At 41.3% G+C, this 20,169-nt stretch overlaps 1 protein-coding gene across 1 annotated transcript in view; it reads right to left on the bottom strand.

Moving 5' to 3' along the window:
- The window catches only part of galnt2 (UDP-N-acetyl-alpha-D-galactosamine:polypeptide N-acetylgalactosaminyltransferase 2), a 62,886-nt gene extending 44,663 nt beyond the window's left edge, over positions 1–18,223 (bottom strand). Inside the window, exon 1 of the mRNA XM_039794666.1 lies at positions 18,128–18,223. Within this exon, the coding sequence (XP_039650600.1) occupies positions 18,128–18,223 (96 nt within the window). The remainder of the gene's footprint in view (positions 1–18,127) is intronic.
- Positions 18,224–20,169: the final 1,946 nt, after the last annotated feature.

The raw sequence follows: 20,169 nt of genomic DNA, 5'->3' as shown, positions 1-20,169 counted from the left end.
TTCATTTGTCAAGTTATGAAAGAAAGAAACTGAGGTATTTCGTTCAATTTACTGATAACAGTAATGTACTGTGCCAGTCTGCATGTAGCCCAACATGTTTTTAATGTGCAGACGCTTACAGATGGTCCAAAAGGCAGCTGCAGCTTTAGCTAGGTTTAAAAGGTGCTCTAGAAATAAACGTTACTTACTTACTTACTTACTTACTTACTTACTTACTTACTTACTTACTTACATGATCCGTGGCAAAACTGGTAGGGCGCAGAACAGAGGCAAAGCGCAGCGCCGGAACGTTCTGGAATTGGTTGCGCCTTGAAAGGTCGGCAGCATCGAGGTCAAAGTTGAAATAATTTAAACTTTGAGCGGTGCAGCCGAAATAGGCGCTGCGCTCAAAAGTTTAAATACCGGTAGATCATGTGTAGGCGGCTTTACAGACACAGGAAGATGATGGAATTTACTTCTTGCAATGAGTTATAATTATTTTAAAAGTATAATTCAGGCCTAACTGTGATATGCTATTTGTGACAATTGTTCCTCTTTATTTAGTCAGCTTAGTTTAGTCAGATGTCCCTAAAAAAAAAATGCTTCATGTGTGGCACTTGACTACTATAGGTCAGTCCAGCAGAGTTTGTGCTAACCGGCTGATTGAATTGTTGGTCTTCTTTTCGCCCCTGATATACCGTCACCTACAACTGATCGCCAATGTTTTTTTTGTTTTTTTAAATGTGTCCTTTGGGACGAATGTTTGTGGTTTATTTCCCTCGTTGACATGTGCTCATTTGTAAGAAAAATTTATTCTCGAATGACTGTGACAAGGTTACGGTGCTATGACCATACAGGAAGGAGCCACAGTCTGCTCCTGTCTTGAAGTTCAGCTACAAATTGAAGTATTCAGTGAATGGACCAAGTCGCAGTGAGTACTAAGACGTTTCCTTTCAGTACCATTTTCCTACTGCAGAGCAGTAACTAAGTTTGATGAGATTTGTAGTTTGCTGCTGTTTTTAGAAACAGTGAGTAATAGAGGGAGAGCTCAGTAATCAGAAACAACAGAATCAGCAGACACAGCAGTCCATTCAGAATACAAATTATCTGGTACCACAATCTATCTCAATCCTGCCCTTACAGTTTTGCAAGTGTAATTTCATTTAGCTTTAGTGTTATGCATACATTTTAATCAGTCAGCTCACATGAGCCATGCACACAGCAACTTCTGATTGCTGTTTACAGCTGCAGATCCTTGTGCGGCTGTAGTTATAGGCTGTTGGGTCAATCATTCGCAGGCAGTGTGGGAGAGTGAACTCTGACCTGCGAGAGCATCATACGCTCTATGGCTACCATGTTGTTAATGGACTGCAGCAGAAGGAAGAGTGACAGTAGAGAGCAGCTGACAGACAGCAGACTGTACTTATTATTAGTTATAATGAAACAGTCCATCAAATAAAGAGGGTAATACAAATACTGAGTCTACAAGTCTAACAAAGAGTGGCCCATCCAACCTGCGTCTGTAAACTGTATGTAAGCAGCAGACTTGGACTTGTCTCTAACATGACGTTAGACTCCAGAGTATTAGAACACGCAGCAGACAGGGCTTCAAACAACCCATTTCAAACCAACCCATGCTAAGGTGTTAGATGGTTTTAGCTATTCTTAGCCCGTCTTGATGGGGTCTGACACAATCACATCTGCTCCACCCCCACCAAGCTGAAAGCACAGATAAATCAAACCTACCTTTTAAGGCAGAAATGCACAGAGACACAGAAAAAGGCCAAGAGCTCAGGATATTCTGTTACTCCCTTTATGTAGATGGTTTCTAAAGCTGTGAGTTAGGGCCTAAAGTGGGTCACACTCACAGGCCTTCTGGTGGGACAATTTTGTGTTTTCATAATTGGCTCCCAGGGTGACCGACTGAATTTCTGGCCTACTTAAAAGAGAACAAACAAAATAAGAAAAGCACAAACAAAAAGTATGAGAAAGCAAGCACGCGCAAGAACAGAGAAAATTATATTTCCGCAAAACAGAGGAATTTTGGAAATAACCAAGAAAAGAAAATATAGAAGGAAAAGAGAAGGTGGGAGAGACAGAGGGAAGTGAGTGTATTACCATATGGCCTGCAGGAGAGAAACTGAAGAGTTTAACATCACCGCACACTGAAATATGGCCCGAGTCAGGGGAACAAGCATCGCCTCCCACACACACACACGTTTATTAGGTTTCATCCCCTTAGTTACTGTTGCTACACCTGTCAAACTTATGATTCCCACACTCACATATGCAATTGACAATGATAAATGTGACAGATTCACCACTTGAAATGTTTGGAAATGTTCAAAAACCATGTCTGTTTATTTCAGCCTAAATCTGTTTGCTGGCAGCGCTGGTATTCCTGACTAGAACTGATGGATACAGCAGCTTATTTGGAGTAACAAAGAATTCCCTACCATAAATAATCGTAATGAACTCAACTTACAACTGGTATAGGCTGTAAAGTCCTGAGGCAGCAGAACTTGTCTGGCATTACATATAAACCTCTGCTGATAGGAACCTTGGACTGAGTTTTATGTTAAAACCGAGCCATCATGTTAAATGTTTAAATGCATGTGTCTATTTTTACAGAACCACCATCTAAGGTTTCTGTTACCAGAGGAATATGCCATACTGTAGCAGTCTGTTTTAGCACCAGAAAAGCCGTGATGTCTCAGGAGTCTCTTTTTTTGTGTAAATGATGATTTTCAGGCTTTTTTCCCTTTAGAATTTCAACCACTTGGACAGATGACACCTATTCATGCTACCTTTTTGTGAGGCATCCAGGTTGGACACAGCAACTTCACTTGAAGGGGGGAAAAAACATTTCTGTCTCACCAAATTGTGTAATAAGTTGCTATATAAACACAGGACAGTCTGAGACACAAACACGTAAGTCCTAAATCTGCCGACGTGTCCCTGAGAGGGGAGCCTACAGGAAAAGCCAGCAAAATGAAAAAACATGTGGTAAACCACACACACACACACACACACACACACACACACACACACACACACACACACACACACACACACACACACACACACACACACACACACACACACACACACACACACACACCTCTAATTATTCATTTCAGCTACTTACATCGATAGTGTCATGACTCTGCATATATGAACCTACAGGGCTCTAACAAAATGGAAATACAGGAGTCTGCACATAAACGGGTCACTTTAGTTTCCAACCCTTTTGTCACTCATTCATACTATTCTCACTCATTTTAAACTGGAAGAAGCCAGTAGAGCTGAGACAGCACTTGTGTTTCCTGACAAACCCATTTCAACATATTGTAAAAAGACACTTTGCAAGCTTTTCTTTACTAGTATCGACATAACATTAAAAACTTTATTGTGGAATTTGGACCTTTTTATGGGTGTCAGTGTGTAGCAGTGTGTCTGATAGTGTTTCGGGTAACAAGGGTGGAGAAGTCACGAGTGGCAGCTGTAGTCAGTCAGTTTAACCAATAATCATTCTGTCAACCTTTATTCTACACATTACAATAAATATCTTTTAGATATTAAGTGTTGGAATTCACCTTTTTGTTGCATCTATTTTCCACGTCCTTCTTTTCCCACTCTTCGTGCGCTTACTTATTTCCTACATTTCTACAGAATTCCTTCAGGCGACCTCCATGTCTGAGATTTTGATAGCACCAGTGATCATGACAGTTGTTCCAGTTGAGGAAAACTGGGGGTTGCACTTATGCCGCGTTCTATTTACCTCTGAACTCGGATTTTCCGAGGTCAAAGTTGGAAACACGCCCCCTGACCTCAGATTTCCGAGCTCGGAACTTGGACAACCTCGCAGTAGCCCAAGTTCAAAATCAAACGTTTGATTTTCAACAGTTGTGAATCAACAGTTGTGAAAGCTGCAGTAACATAAAGTTATAAGCACTTCTGTCTCATTTGTGTCACTAAATCAGTCGTTCACACAGGCATGTCCAACTTCTATCTGTGGACATGTTGTTACGCTGTTTGCATGCACAAAAAACGGCGTAATGCGTTGTTATCAACTGGTATTGCTAACAATAAAATGCTAACCGGGCTAGAGCTAATGACAACAATGAAAATCCGACTTTTGAATGGAACGCATTCAACTCGGGTATGACGTCATTCCCAGCTCCGGCTTCCGAGTTCCGAAGATAATGGAACGCAGCATAAGATAAAACACAACCTGTCTTTTGACTGCATTGCATTCTGGTCTGTTGAGGAGACTGTCAGAGGAAAAGAAATTTGTTATATCTGCATCTTCTCCCCAAATGTATTATCCTTAATAGCTGTTTTAACCGCACCATGAGGGTTTTTGGTTGCATCTTATAGGATGACATTTTTACTGAGTAAAGCTGAAAACAAATGCCGGTTCTTTATTGAATGGCCATGATGTAATGCAGTGTGAGAAATTAACACCTCCCACCAGACTAAAAAAATCTAACCACCACTTTGGCAGATGGCCAGACATTATTTGGACATTTCTTCCTTTTTCAGGGCTCCAGACTGCGAGCAAAATTTGAGAGTGTGCTACCGGATATAAAATTCGGGTTGTGAGGGGGAGGGTCCTAGAGATAATCGAGCGTGCGTAAACGTCTGTGGGATGGAGACCGATATCACAACCTGCCCTGTGCATCTGAACAATGAGCAAGCGAACTATTGACTCGTTTTTCCGACCTGCGGCTAGCGTGCTAGTGCCAGAGTCTACAGTCTCACTGTTGGATGATGATTCAGAGTCAGAGGTTTGTGTGGCGAAAAAGGCCCGAACCCAACATTTTCAGGAAGACTGGCTGCGAGAATTAAGCTGGTTGAGGTACTGTAAGGAGACGAACACCATGAACTGAGAATGTTGCATGCGCTACCCCAGAACTGTGGGGAACACGAAGTTTGCCGACAGTACAGGCACTTCGCAATTTAAACACAATACACTAGATAAACACAATCTTAGCCTCAAGCATAGAGTATGAAGTGACATGTTAATAAATAAAATGCAACGCCACTGCCGGTTGCTTAGAAGACAAGAGGCTGTAAATCAGAGCGCAGATGTGGCCAATTTACAAGGGCTGGCCTTCTGAGCCTCCTAGTGGAACACAGGACGATCTGCTCTAAGGGGGACTGAATAAAGGCAGTTTTTTTTAACCCCCATGTCCCCTTGGCTACTAGCAACTGCGTGGGGAAGGGGTGGGGGTGAAGCTCGTTCACGGAGGGCTTGTGTCATGTGGATGCACTCACAGAATTGTGGGAGACTACGCACTATAGCTTTAACACTACACTTGACAGCAGGTAACATTAGCCTACCGTTACCTAGTAGCTGGGTTAAACACGGTTAAATGCTGACAGCTAAACGGTGTAAAGGTGTGACTGTATTTCACTGTAGAGGATTCCAACAGCGGGACATACAGTCTGCAGCTGCTGTTGTCGGAAAAACAACACAGACGGTTTGTTTACTGGAAACTCGCCTCGTCAGCCTCGTGGTGCATTCAAAGTTATTGTAAAATACCCTTTTTTTTCCCCCATCTAGTGGTTGTTTTTGTCATTTACCAGCAATTTACTGGTGAAATTGGTTATTTTTTATAAGTCATTGTTATTACATTAATAAATCATTTAATTTTGACCATATAAACAAGCAGTTCTTTAATGTTGCCGACTGTCGTTTTTGTGCAAAATCCAAACGATACCCAACCCTAATCATGTGTTGATCAAATCTCCCTCAACCCATCTGAAATAAATGAGAGAATATTATTTCTTCAATTAAACATTTTTTTTTTAATATTCAATATGATTTTCAAAGTCAGAAGTGTCATTAGACTGGGTAAACCCAGCCCGATCTGCCGGCAATTTGATTTGGCCTTGCAGCTCAGGCTGGAAACCTGTACGTTTATCTATCCTGCTTCCGTTTGTAGGAACCAATCACAAACTGGCTTATCCACCTGGCGCGCTATTGGCGGGTTTAACGCGATGACGATAGAGAAGCGAAGGCAAGCAGCTTTTTGTTTACATTCAACCTGACGGCCACCAAAGCGCAGTAACCCGTTGATGCCGCTGTCACTGCTGTTTTAAAAGATTTCAAAGGCAAGTTTTCTCTGAAAACGGAACAGAAATTAGAAAAGTGCAAAACTACAAAAGAAGGATGTGTCTGCCTTACTACTGACCGGCTCTTTTTTTTTTCGCTCTGCAAAGTACGTCACCCCGATCGTTGGTCTGATTGGTTGAAGGACTATCCAACTGCGTGGAGTCATTTGAACTATGCCCGTTGATCACGCCTCTTGTGCAGTAGGAAATACAGAACAGACTCCCCAGACTAACGTTCAATCTTAAAAGATTGAGCTGGGTCTGGTGATAGCCAGACTACAGTGTCATGACATACTGAAGTAGAATATCTTGATTATTGTGATGCTGCCAAAACATTCTGTTGAGAGAAGGAAATGGGTGAACAAAGATTTGCACCTCATTTGAAGTTGATGCCGATGCACAATGTCAGTCTGTGACCCAAATGTGACAGGAAAACACACATTTACTGTGAATGTTTCAGGATGAGGATGAAGTGGGTGGCCAGGGTGCCTGTTTACATGTATGTCAGTCTGCTTTGCGTTTTATTTGTTTTGAATGTTGGCAGAAACAAACAGCTGAGAGCGGGGGAGACGGGACATTCAGACAGAGATTTTGTATCCTTCAAAAAACAGGTTGAACTAAAATATTCTCTAGAGAGCAGATACAGACGGTTTGCCTTTTGATAAAGTAATTTCATACTTCCAATCATAGCACACACAACTGTCTTGAATCTTGAATTATCAATCATAGGTCGCAAAGGTAGAGCTAAACCTTTCTTTTCATTTTCAAAAGACAAATTTGATTTTCAAAAAGACAAATTTCCCTGACACAACTGAGTCTTTTGGTATAATGTAAGCCGAGCACTTTGTCTTTCATGTTGTTGAATATCAAATTAAAGTGCCCATATTATGAAAAAATCACTTTTTCTGGGATTTGGGGTGTTCTTTTGTGTCTCTGGTGCTTCCACACACATACAAAAAAAAAAAAAATTTTTTTTTTTTTTTTTATAAAATTTTTATTTTTTTTTTTTTTTTTTTTAATTTTAACGCTACAGTCAAATGAAATGAGCTGGCTAACCACAACAGTTAGCTCGTTAGCATGCTAACCGTTAGCATTAGCATGCTAACGCTAATGCTAACGCTAGCATGCTACGTCGTTCTCAATAGCAAAGCACTGCTACAACACACACAAGTTCACCATAATCTACAAAAGAACTACTTCCATGTGCGCCCTCATTTAGAAGTCTCCCAGCTAATCCTGCTTTGTAACTGACCAAAGTTGGAGAAACAGGCTTTCTTTTACTGTCTCTAGAGTTAGCTAGCTGACATGATCTACTTGTGAACTACTGAGCATGTGCGAGTGCAATCAAAGATAGTACAGAAGAAGAAGATGAAAAGAGGTCTCACTCTGTAGCTAAAACAGAAACCAGGTGAAAAGAGAATCTACAGCAGTGAGAGAGAGCTGTGCAGTACAACAACAATATGGTGTTTTTTGAAAATTAAACCATGTAAACCTATTCTGGTACAACCTTAAAATACAGTTATGAACCTGAAAATGAGCATAATATGGGCGCTTTAATATTAAAATTATGAATCATGTTAAAGACATTCCAGCTGGTTTTCAAGTGTAGCTACATGAGAAGAGAAATTAAGTTATTCTCAAAAACCATGCACATCATTTTCATAACTCCAGTCACACAAACAACTGTGAGCAACATTTCCATTAAAGCATTACACAGCCCAGTAGCAGTGACGGGAAGCGCACCAAGTAAATAATTATAGGGATGGTTGTTGCACTTTTGCTGTCATTTATTTAGTGATTTGAATGTCCTTGCCACAAAGAGGGCACAGGCAAAACAGCATGGCCACCTGCGCTCCCAATCAGGCTATTTGAATACTTTAGCCTGATAACAGGAACACATATTACTGCTGACCTGACTGGCTTCGCTGTGAAGTTCAGAAGACGTCAATATTGTAAAGCAGCTACAAAGGTTCGCCTCTCGGGGACAAATTGAATCTCTTGATGTTTGAATAAAAAACAGATCTTTCAAAAGCTCTCGCCTCGGCAATGGTTCCATTAACTATGAATATCCTCATCCCTTTCAACCGATCCATGAATGCTCGTCATCTGCCAGGGAAGAAAATCATCATAAGAAGAAAATAATACAGTTTAGAGCACGCTCACAGATGCAGCATGCGGTGTTTAACCACAAGGAAATTACCAATGACCGAGAGGGATTGATACAAAAGAGAGAAAAACGGAATAAATAAAGTAAATAAAAACTGGAGTTCTCATGCCACAGATCAGGATGTAGTGAAACTAACTGCCAGTTTGATATCCACAGATATGAGCGGCTCTTTTAAACACCTACCTTTACGGTGATATTAACTCAACTATTTGTCTTCTCTCTTGGCGAGGTCTCTATATCTCCTGGTATCTGCACAGCTGTCTGTTCACCGCAGTCAGTCATTGGGTTTCAGGACTAACTCCTTCGGACTGGTGGAAATAAAAGCTGCCAAATCCGACACAACCCACCATTCTCCTGCTTTGGATCCAGTAACTCTTTTTCTACCACTTTTCCCTTGTTTCATCATTCTGCCTCCAGCTTTCAGTGGCGGTTCTACATTGAATTACACCCAGGGAGAGATCCCCTTCAAGCAAACAAATTACTTAAAAGTGCATATTTATTTTAAGTTCTGATAACTTATACTGTCATATTTTGTGCAGAACTGTGTTCATTGTCTTTGGAAAATGTAAGAGGTGGAGATTGTGCAACTTAAAAAGTTGCAATAGTTAAATAACTGGGTTCTCTTAAGTGTGTTTTTCAAATGTTCTAATGAAATATTTGAAATATAACTTTCTCTTTCACTTTTGTTGTTATAATAATAATAATAATAATAATAATAATAATAATAAATATATATATATATATAAATAAAAAAATGTGCCAAAAATATATACAATCAAATGTAACAAGAGCAGAGCACAACAATAATATAAAATATTAAGAATAATATGCAAATAAAATATAGAATAAATATTCTAAATCGCACAAATCCATCATCACACAATACACTATTGCACTAAGAACAGAAAACACAAACTAAAACCTGACCTTTCTGGCCCTTGTCCGGACCATTCCATTTAGGAGACCAAGCAACATAGGCGCCGATTTATGTTTTCCTCCATGGGTGCTCACCAAGGGGGCAAGCTTCTCCTCACAATGCATAGCTCCTATGGCGCCATTTTGATGCTAACAAGCATTCACCCCCCGTTAGCATCCCATTGACTGCCATTTATTTTGATGGCACTTTGACAGCAAATAACTTTACATCTGAAGCATTTAAAGACTCTATTTGTCCATTGTTTATTTCTAAAGAAACACGACAATGTATAAAAAGCTCTATTACCTTGTACCTCACGTTATGGCTCCGTAGCAAACGTTTTTGTAAAAATAGGCTAACGATTGTGTCATAACCACGAGACTTACTGTCGCACAGTAGAGAAATTACAGTACAGGAGAAGCTTGCAGGCAGTTTCGACTTACGTTAGCTGTTTAAGTTTAATTACTAATGTTAACTAGCATTTTAGTGATCAGTAATTAGCCTGTGCCTATGCTATCTCCTTACATATACCTACACTCTCCGTCTCTGCAAGATTCGGAATGACTTCGGAATGAATTCAACTCAGGATAGGATTGGAGATGAAAAATGTAACTGACACATGTAACCGCGATCAGCTTCGTGGGTGCTCAGTATTAGCGGAGCACCAACGGTAGCGGCGCCTATGCCCAGCAACCCGTTCGACCCAGAGGTGAACTGTCCCCCCCTCCCCCCTCCCCCCTCCCCTTCCCCTTCTCACACAGCTTCTTTGTGTACGGTACCTTCTCAGCAAGCAGTGGCGCCAATTTGCCAGTTCCCCACACGGTAAAATGATACAGTAGAAAACCGCTTCGAGGATTTTTTTTTTTTTAAGTGCTTGTGCCACCCTCGTGTGTCATGAAAAAATGCCACCCCGGGCGGCTGCCCGCTTCGCCCATGCCAAAAAACGCTACTGCCAGCTTTCCATCATCAACTTTTGTCTTTTTGTTGCATTTTTGCGGGGCCTAAATTATAGTAAGTGCTTGAATTGTAATGTTTGCTAAGCTTAGCTGCCCCCCTTAGTTACTGTTGCTATAGCTGTCAAGCTTTTCAGTTCCCACATGGCATATATGCAGTTTACAATGTTTATAGTGGCAGATTTAACACCCAATCATTTTTGAAAAGAATTGTAATTTAAGGAGCTGTACTCAAAATACAAAAAAGAAGTGTACCGGCTACCAGCTATTAAAACAAAGAACAGACAAGCTTGGATTACCACACACACACACACACACACACACACACACACACACACACACACACACACACACGAAGAGTGAGTGTGACTTCATTCTCAGATCAGGACGCCATAACTCCACTATATATTTACAGTACATAGCAAATATTTGTTTGCTGCTATACTAATGTTCTGAGTCCAGCCCCTTCAATTTCAGAGAAAGGTACGTCCAGCTGAAGTAAAAACTGCTAGCGAACTTGTTAAGCTAATTAGCTTAGTTAAAAAAACAATTAGCTTAGTTAGCTTACATTAGCTAATAAAGCCAATGTTAGTTCCATGAGATGGTTGAAACTGCGGTCTCAGACTGACTTTTTAGTGTTTTCAGCTAACTTGTATTAAAACAAGAACCCTGTAAAGGGATCTTAAATATACACACAGTGGCTACATACGATGCTGAAAGCTACATGCAGTTCTCACTGCATGTAGCTCACCAGCTCAGTTCTCACCAGCTGATGATCCACATACAAGATATACAAAAATAGGAACAGCATTGTTCTTGTATATTGCAGTGTAGAGCCAGTTAGCCTATAATAAGGAAAACGTAAAATCAGACTGTTTTTATTCTCCAACGCTTGACAGGACTACTGTGCCTGGTGCCTAATTCCCCACATTTCCTAGGAAAATCTGGAAGGGCCAGATGAAACAGTTACAGCTTCTTTCATCCCATAGTTCCTCCCAACTGTCCCTTGAGCAAGGCACTCCCCTAAAATCCTATATAAACAGTGACACATCTTTTCTGGTATCTCTATTTACACCACGGCAAATTCATTGTATTACTTACTTGGCAATAAATCCTTTTCTGATTCTGAATCTGTCGAGCATCTGTCAATCTGTCAGAAGTAATCATTACCTATTGCACGCATGCACGCACGCACACACGCACGATTCAGTACCCAGGGAACCCCCACCTTAATTTAAGCCTTTTATCGATTCAGTGTTTGCTCTATGGAACTGCATTTAGTTAGTTTGTAATAATGGATCTGCACACTGGCTGAAATTACACTGTGTACTGGCATTATAAACATATTGAACTGCTGAGGCCTCAAGTGGTTTTAAAGCCACAGCTCTTTTAGCTAGATGATTGTACTGCAGTTACACAGCAGGGGTTCTAACACATGCAATCAGTATTATGATTAAAGCAATGAGTGTGTAAATATTATATACATATTATATACAAACATACATACATTAAAGATTTGACTGTTAAGATGGCTGATGTTGTGTCTTACTCCACTAGACAGTGCGGGCTCCAGTGCTGAGGAGCAGAGGCCAGCATCAACCTTGTTCGGCATACTACCCACTAATATAGGCCAAAGACAAAACACACGCTAATAATGTGTCATCATCACCTTCATCATCACTGAGTGTGAGGTGTTACGGATCAATTTTTCAGATATTTTCTGCTTTAAAACAGCAAAATAATCAGAGCCGATGAAGCCACACTGCCTGTGACGCGAGACAGATGTATCGATAAAGTCGTAGTTTCAGACATGCACAGATAGGCAGAAGCTAAATGCCTAGAGCTACAGATAACAGAGGCTGCATCTTTTACTCACGAGCTCTGGACCAGCCAGCGTTAAAAGCTCTCCGAAACCCTGCTAAGCCGATTCATGTGTGCGCCTCTCCACAGTTTGCTTATAGAAAAGCACTGAACTCACTTCTGAAATCCTCTGCCACAAACTAAAAAACTAATCCAAACCTCTGGCTAATCACAACACGCTGAGAAATACTTGGAATTCTACTGCCGTGATCCACCTTTGGGTGAGAGCTCGGCTCCATATCAACAGTGAACAGTGTGTGCTTGAGTCAGTCTGGCATGACTGTGTTTACCACGTGTATATGTGATTTGTTCTTGTGTTCGGTGATTCTTCCCTCTGCCCCTATTAAGTTAATACAGTTTATAGTAATTGAACGATATTATTACATTACATTTGTGCTGATCTATATTTCTATAAGAGGCGTGACAAAGAAAAATAATCAACTGGTTAATACTTTGATAAATAAAATACTGGCTCTATGCAGCTTTACTCAAACAGCTGATAACTTTCTTATAAAGTCTGTGTTTGTTGTTTTTTCCTGCCACCCTCGACAATCTGCTATTTAGCCCTCCTTACACCGCTGATTAGCAGGAAAGTGGACTCAACAGTGGGATGCCGGTCTCTTTGAGCTGGAAGGAAAAGCCCTCTGAGGTCTGTCCAACAAGGAAGACTTAAATGGGGCATCCTGATGAGCCAGCGGGCTCATGTTTGCCACATTATCCTCCTGTGTACAACAATGCACAGATACAGACATTTTTGTACTAAATCCAGCTACTGGGTGTCTCCCAAAGTTTCATGTCATTCTACACACCGTTTATTGTCTATGGGATAAGAAAGAAAGGGGAAATTTCACCTTCAGTCCATAAACTACACACTGCAGGAATACATATCTAAATACTATAGAAAGCGGTGACAGTGTGACACCATGGGAGCGCCATAACTATTTATACTTGCGCGTGGTGGTCGCGATACTAGTTGCAGTCTTCTCCTGAACATAGGTGTTGCAACTGAGGAAAGGCTACCGACTTTGCTATTTCTACGGACTAGAAGAAGAAAAAAGGTAAACAATAGCAGAACTGGCAGCATTGACGTAAAAAAAAAAAACAGTGGCTAAGATGATATTGGAGTCAATGGATGAGGAAGAACAGCTGCTTTTGAGCCTGCTTGCAAAGAAACGAAGAAAAAGAAGGTGGAATGTTCGTCCTTTGAAAAACGGCAGACATAAATATGGCGAGTTCAATATCCTCGTGAAACAACTGAGGATGACAGACGAAGAGAAGCACTTTGAATACTTCAGAATGTCTGCACAACGATTTGGTGACCTACCTCGTCGGATCAAGCCTTTCATTCACCATAAAAGAACTCATGTTAACCCAGTAAGTTTACAAGAGAGAACTCGTCCATGCTTCCCGTTTCCGCTTTGTTGTGCGCCACTGAAAAAAAGAGATCTATGTCATTTTGACGTCACATAGTCGCGCGAAAGGTCGGGAACGGCGACTGTAAAAAGGCCTTCAGGCTTTAACCATCCGAAGGGACTTGCACGCACATCTGCATTTGTATAACAGCCAATAGGAACGCCCTCTCTCTGAAATGACTTGAGATGGCCAAAGTCTTTCCTAACGAGCTACATTTTATAAAGCCTGAAAACAGAGCCACTGAGGAGGTGCAGAAGTCTAGTTTTCGCTCAGACCACTTAAAAAACGCCCAAAAAACTGCCTACCCCAGCCTTAAAAGTCATTGTATTTCAAATCTCAGAAATTTGCTCAAGAACACTCAATATCACTGTGTACACTAATAAAAATAAACTTTCCCAGTGACGCAGCTCTAAATTTAGGATTAAAGATATGAGGAACATTTTGTACAAAGGTTTGCTTGTGACCTCTGGGGAAACATGGTGACATAGCAGTTGTTTTTTCTATTGCCAGACCAAAAAAAAAAGTTTGCAAGGAATATATTAGAATTGGCAATATTAATTTTTGCATGCTGTGATAGCTTACAGGCACTGATAGTGTGTTCAAAATGTGTCTTTAAATTGGCACACAAACTCTTACCAGAGGGACATTGTTCCAAATAGGGTACTTTTGAACTGATAATAGTAGAAATGCTATTTGGTGGGCGCTTTGATCTTAAGAGCCACAGTATTATGGGTGTGTCTGACAGAGCTGGAGAACTAGTTGAACTAATTCCTCTGGCAGAGATACTGTCCTTCAGATTAGTCAGAAGCGGGCATTTGAATAAGCTGCCATGAGAGTGCGAGTCCCACAGAGCTGTTGGATACACCACAGTGGATGCAAGCAGCGATGACACAACGACATGTAGCTTTGGGAGGTGTAAAGTTGGATGAATAGGTTGCTTGGAAATTTTTAAGTTAAAAATATAAGCACTGCTCATGGGCATGCCTTTGTCCAATTTTCTTTGCACCGCTAAACAGTCTCCAGACATCAGCAAGTCGCCATTATCTCAGATCTGACTAATGAATGAATGACCATACGAATGCTCAAGAAGGACCATTTATTCATATTTGGCAACCTTTCGACATTGTAATTAAATTCACATTTCCAATGCACCTCGTTGTTGCCAAAATAAGGTAAAAAGTGAAAAGGTAAAGAAACCACTTACAAACTTTTTATTAGGAGTTGATGGCAAGGGCACTAGTACTGAAACAATTAGTCTATTAAGCGTATTATTACGAAATACCTCAAACATTCTCCAGTTCTAGCTTCTCAAACAAAGATTTGCTGTTTGTATGTTTTAAAACATTGTATTTTGATCTTTGGGCAGTCATTCAAACTCCTAAAACATTTTGACATTTTATGGATTCAATTAATTGAAAGAAATTATCATCTGCAGATTAATCGATAATCATTAGTTGCAGCTCTAAAGTCTACCAACACAACAGACTACAAATTCAAAATTTTGAATTTCTTATTTATTTATTTAAGGGATGCATCAACCAGCAAATGTGATTGTAATTTTGTTTCATAGGCCCTTGGTTCAGAAGATTTGTCCATCTTTGTAAAGCCTTTGTGTGAATCTTGAGGTTTTTTGAAAAATTCGCTAACCCACTGCTAACATTCGTTTCATGAGCAATGACAAATTTTTAAATGCCTCGACACTTTCAAACGGGAGGAAGACGTGAGGGAAAACAACACTTAACCTGTGCAGCTCCACCTTTGTTTAAACAGATTACATCTCCCTCGGAGTAAAGACATCAGCCAGGTGCAGCTGATAATCCAGGATCCATACTAATGCTGCCTGCAATCCGACTCCAGAGAAAGTTGCTTATCGTGGAGCGTCACTTTGACCCCCTTAAAAACCACAAATATACACATACGCACGCACAGCTATCAGCCTAATGGCAAAGTAAAAGGGCTGCTCTGGTTGACTGGAGCAAAGCAAACACAGAGAGACAGATAGGACAAGACAAGAGACAGGTGGAATACACACAGGGCGTTCACACTCACACACAAAGAACCAAATCTAGAGGGGTAATAGAGGCAGTACACTGTGCACACAACCACGCATGCATACACACAACAGGATATACGCACACACACACCCACACCCACTAACACAATAAAGTGACTGTGCTCTGACAAGGCTCTGACACACCAAACCGATGGCCAACCGTCGGCAGAAAAGGCGGTCGGACTGATCAGCCTCCCCGAGTTGGTCAAAAAAGTGCCCCGGAACACACCGAAGCGATGCCGACTTGAGCGTACGTTCGTGACAGTAGGTGTGCGCAATACGTCTCCATAACAGCAGGCGGCGCTAATCTGTATTGTCGCCCAGCTGATTGGACGAACACGTCACGTGGGTCTGGCTTCTCCCGAATTTCAAAACCGACCATAATGGCGGCTCGTTCGGAATGCGATCTCATATTTTACGAAAATAGTTCACCGAAATGGGTTTCTGAAAACATTTTAAGCGAGAAATAGGCCGTGCAGTTGCTGAATCTGTCTTGATTTCAGATCGACAAAGGTCAGTTTAAAAGACTTTCTTCAGATTTTGAGAGGCGTTCGTCACACTCATCCCGCTCGTTATTTCTGGTAATTGGTCATTGAGTCCGACTGCCCACTGGCCGATTCACCAAGTCAAATCGGCCAAACTGAATGCAGACGGCTCCTCCAACTGACGACGGCACGGAACACACCAAACAGACTCCAGTCACCGACCTCGCCAGACTGTCCGACAGCCGATAATCGGGTTGGTGTGTCAGCGCATTTAAAACACACATACTGTGTATAGATGTGTGTACAATTGGAACATGTCTTCTTCTACACCTCACCACTCTTCTACACACAACTTACCTTTCACACATGACATAATACTGCATGTACAGGCCTGGTATGTCATGAATGGAATCCTTGCCTCCACATACACAAAGTCAATCTTACCAGTAACTACTACAACTACTACTACTACTGAGGTTTAGAGTGTCATATGTCAATAATTCCTACCTTGATGAAGGCAATAATGTTTTTGTTGAAACTGTTTTAGAGAGATGTTGATTGAACTTTGTGGTCATTTTGGAGAATGTGGTGTTGTTGAATTGTATTAAATTATAATGAGAAGTGTTAAGGATAGGGCTGAATATACAGTGCTCAGCATAAGTGAATACACCCATGCTAAAGTTGACTAAAAAGAGGAATAAAAAAAATCATCTTTTGGAAATTGATCTTAATGCCATAAATTAAAAAAAATTAGGAAAAATCCAACCTTTAACGACACCAATTTTCTTTTACTTTCCATAACATCATCTCTCAATGCAAATCAAACCAGCTATTAGTCTAACTGAAAGTACCCCATGCCAATCTCTAGGTATGGTGAAGGGCATGTGATGATGTGGGGCTATTTTAATTCCAAAGACCAAGGGAACTTTATCAGGATGCATAGTATCCTGGATCCATGAAATAACTGTTTTTCCTAATTTTTTTAATTAAGGCATTAAGATCAATTTCAATTTTTTATTCCTCTTTTTAGTCAACTTTAGCATTGGTGTATTCACTTATGCTGAGCACTGTAAATAGGCTATACAGGGCGCTCATGTGATGAGGGCCCACAAAACACTAGAATGAATAGCTGTAGATGCGGGGAGGGGCCCATAGAGAATGCCTATGTACAGGCATTCTCTCGGAATTTGGTGCTACGCCCCTGGTTGGAACCATCAAATGTTTGGCATTTTTTGCTTGAGAAAATGACTTAAATGATTATCACATTTTCTGTCAATCTATTAATAAATAGTTTCAGCTCTAGTTTCTAATATTTAGTCCACACTTGTAGGCTAAATGGGGTAGATACAATATCAGAAACAAAGTTGTATCTCCAAACAGCTTCGACAAAAACTGAACATTATAACAACATTATAGACTGCATTAATTTAAACTTGGTGTACAAATCTGGCATCTGAGTGTATAAATAAAAATGTTAAAATGTTTTCACACAGCTTGGCCATCTGCCGACAGAAAATCTGGACATGACAGCAGGTTAAACTAAATCTAGGTTGTTCCCACAGTAGTAAAAAAAAAAAAAAAAAATGTTTAAAGCCCTATTAAAATCACATCCTGACATGGTGTATCAGTGATTTAACTCAGCGTTAAGCTGCACACTTCCTGATCTCTGCTCATTTCTGGGAGCAGCAGTCGCTTGTGCTGACGTGCTCTATAGGCTAACCCCCCCTCCACCCCCCCGGCCCTGTGAGCCAGGCCAGCAGCCTAATATTAATAACAATCACTATCTGTGCTTTCACCTTTATTCTGCTCTCACATAAAGCAGCGCTCAAAGTGGTTGACAGGCTGCCCGGCGTGGACGTGCTCCGACCGCTTCCACTTCGGGAAGGCAATCGCCGGCACAGCGGGAGGTCTGTGCACGCCGACCCGGCCAGCCCCGCTACCCCGCTGCCCTTGTCTACACTCATTTCCAACAAATCAATGCCTGCCCACTGATACTAGCGGGCCTTTTATCACATCCCAGCATCGGTGCAGCCGCAAAAACTGAGCAGAAAAGAAGGAAAGAGACCCAACAGCGCCAAGTCACACTGCTCCATCATCGCTTTGTCCGCGAAGACAACATCCACACGGACACCGAGACGGACTGTGTAGCCAGAAAAAGCAGTCGAGGAACGGAAATCCTACCTTTCGACTCAACGCTGTCCCCGAGTAGAAGTAGTAGGCTATCCCCAGCACCCACAGCACCGCAAAACATATCAGTATCCTCGATTTCCTCCGCATGGCTGCCTAGTTTTTTCGTCCGCCTGCCTGTGTGTTTTGTGGCTCTGCTCTGGTCGGGCTGTAGCGGCTCGTTCAGGTCGGTTGTGTCCGTGCAGGGCGCTTCGCCGTGCGGCTTCGGCAGGCTTCGTCAGTCGGTCAGGGGGATCGGAGGGAGCAGGAAGCAGCCAGCCCACATCAGCGGGGTTAGAGGGCAAAGGCTAGCCCACTCTAATCCAATCAAAAGCCGGCTCAGGCAGCCCTGGAGGAGGGCCCCGGCTGGCAGCTGGCAGCGAGTCGAGCCGTGCCGTGCGGTTTCGTGCTAAAGCGGAGTAGCCTAGAGGGGGTGGGGACAGTCCCTGTAGGAAATGATTTTTGTAGGAAATGATTTTTGTAAAAAATCTGTTAGGCTCCGGCATGGATGTATTAAGAGAGCTCCGAGAGCTGAAAGAGAACATCTGTGATCATCATGCTATGGTGTCACTGTCTGGCGTGGAGCTGCATGTGCTCCGACGAGACGCTAGGGGCGCCAGAGACACTTTAACCCGGGTTAAATAAGCGAAAACAAAATATTTCTCTTTACCTTCTCTGGTTCTGAATCTAGTTGTGTATATATATAGTCCATAATCTCCTTTCTTTCTTTCCTCCCTCCCTTCCTTCCTCTGTCCCTTCCTTCCTTCCTTCCTTTCTTCCTTCCTTCCTTCCTTCCCTTTATTTCTTCCTTCCATCCCTTCATTTCTCCCTTTCTTCCTTCTTTCCTTTCAGACCTTTCCTTCATTTCTCCCTTCCCTTCCTTTTCATTATTTAAATTATTAATCAAGAAAATAATCAGCACAGTAATCAATAATGACATTACCCTTTAGTGAAAGCCCTTTGTAGAATGCCAAACTAAACCAAACAATCACAAACATATTTACCATTAGCTTCTCAACCCAAACTTCTTTTTTCTAGGTCTCAGCACATCAGCTGCAGTACTTCTGTACTCAAACCTGTCTGGATCACACAGGTTGGGTCCCAGACTGACTGGTATGCAATTAGGTGGGACTTAAGTTCAAACTGGAATTAGATTTGTGCATGTTTTTGACTCTGTATGGCACACCAGAACCTAATATTTACTAGTGTTGTGGAAACGTCCTAAAACAGTGTTTATAGCAGGCTACATGTGACAGAAAGGACATCCAATAAAACCACTAAAAGGCTTTTTTAACTGGAAGGTCGCTTCCAGTAAAAAATAGCAATGATGAAATGTCTAGAAAGTCACAATTTTAGTCACAATTTCAGTGTGCAAATTTCAGTGAACATTTTGAATCGTGCCTTGTTGTGTATGTGTGTACTTGGTCCTATTCTAAATGTCAGAGGAATCACAGTATTTATGATGAAGTTTCTCATAATTGTAAAATGGTATATAACACAGTTCATGAGATGGTCTGTCCTGATTATGAGGAAGAGAACACATGAAAGTTAAGAATTAAATTAAGTTAGGTTTGGGATTTTCTTTAAAGCCCCTGCAGATGTGGTTTCAAACCTCAAGTATTTTTCTATAACATCAAATAGCCATAATAAATATGTAACAATCAGAGTCAAAGTTTGAAAAAAACATTGCTAAGTATTATTCATTAAGAGTTCAACACTCTTTGTTCAACAGCGGTGTGTGTGTATGTGGAAATGTCACCTTTTTGATAGTTTGAGTACATTTTGCTAATAATGCTTTTGTACTTTTTCTTAAAGGAAAATCTGAATGCAGTAATTCAAAAAGTGTGCCTTTCAAAAACTATGTTTTTAAACGAGCCGTACGTTGTGATATCACAACTATACTACATATAGGTAGAAAGTGCCTTCGCAGTGCTGTTAAACTCGTTCCACGGCTGCAATGATGGTTCAGAGATGCCGAGAGCGCAGATGCGGAAGACCCAGAAATGCTGACCAATCAGAGCAGCCTGGGCTTTTTCAGGAGAGGGGCTTTAAGAGAC

This window comes from Perca fluviatilis, chromosome 3 (assembly GCF_010015445.1).
Source record: "Perca fluviatilis chromosome 3, GENO_Pfluv_1.0, whole genome shotgun sequence".
NCBI lineage: Eukaryota > Metazoa > Chordata > Actinopteri > Perciformes > Percidae > Perca > Perca fluviatilis.
This window is presented reverse-complemented; position numbering and strand designations above follow the sequence as displayed.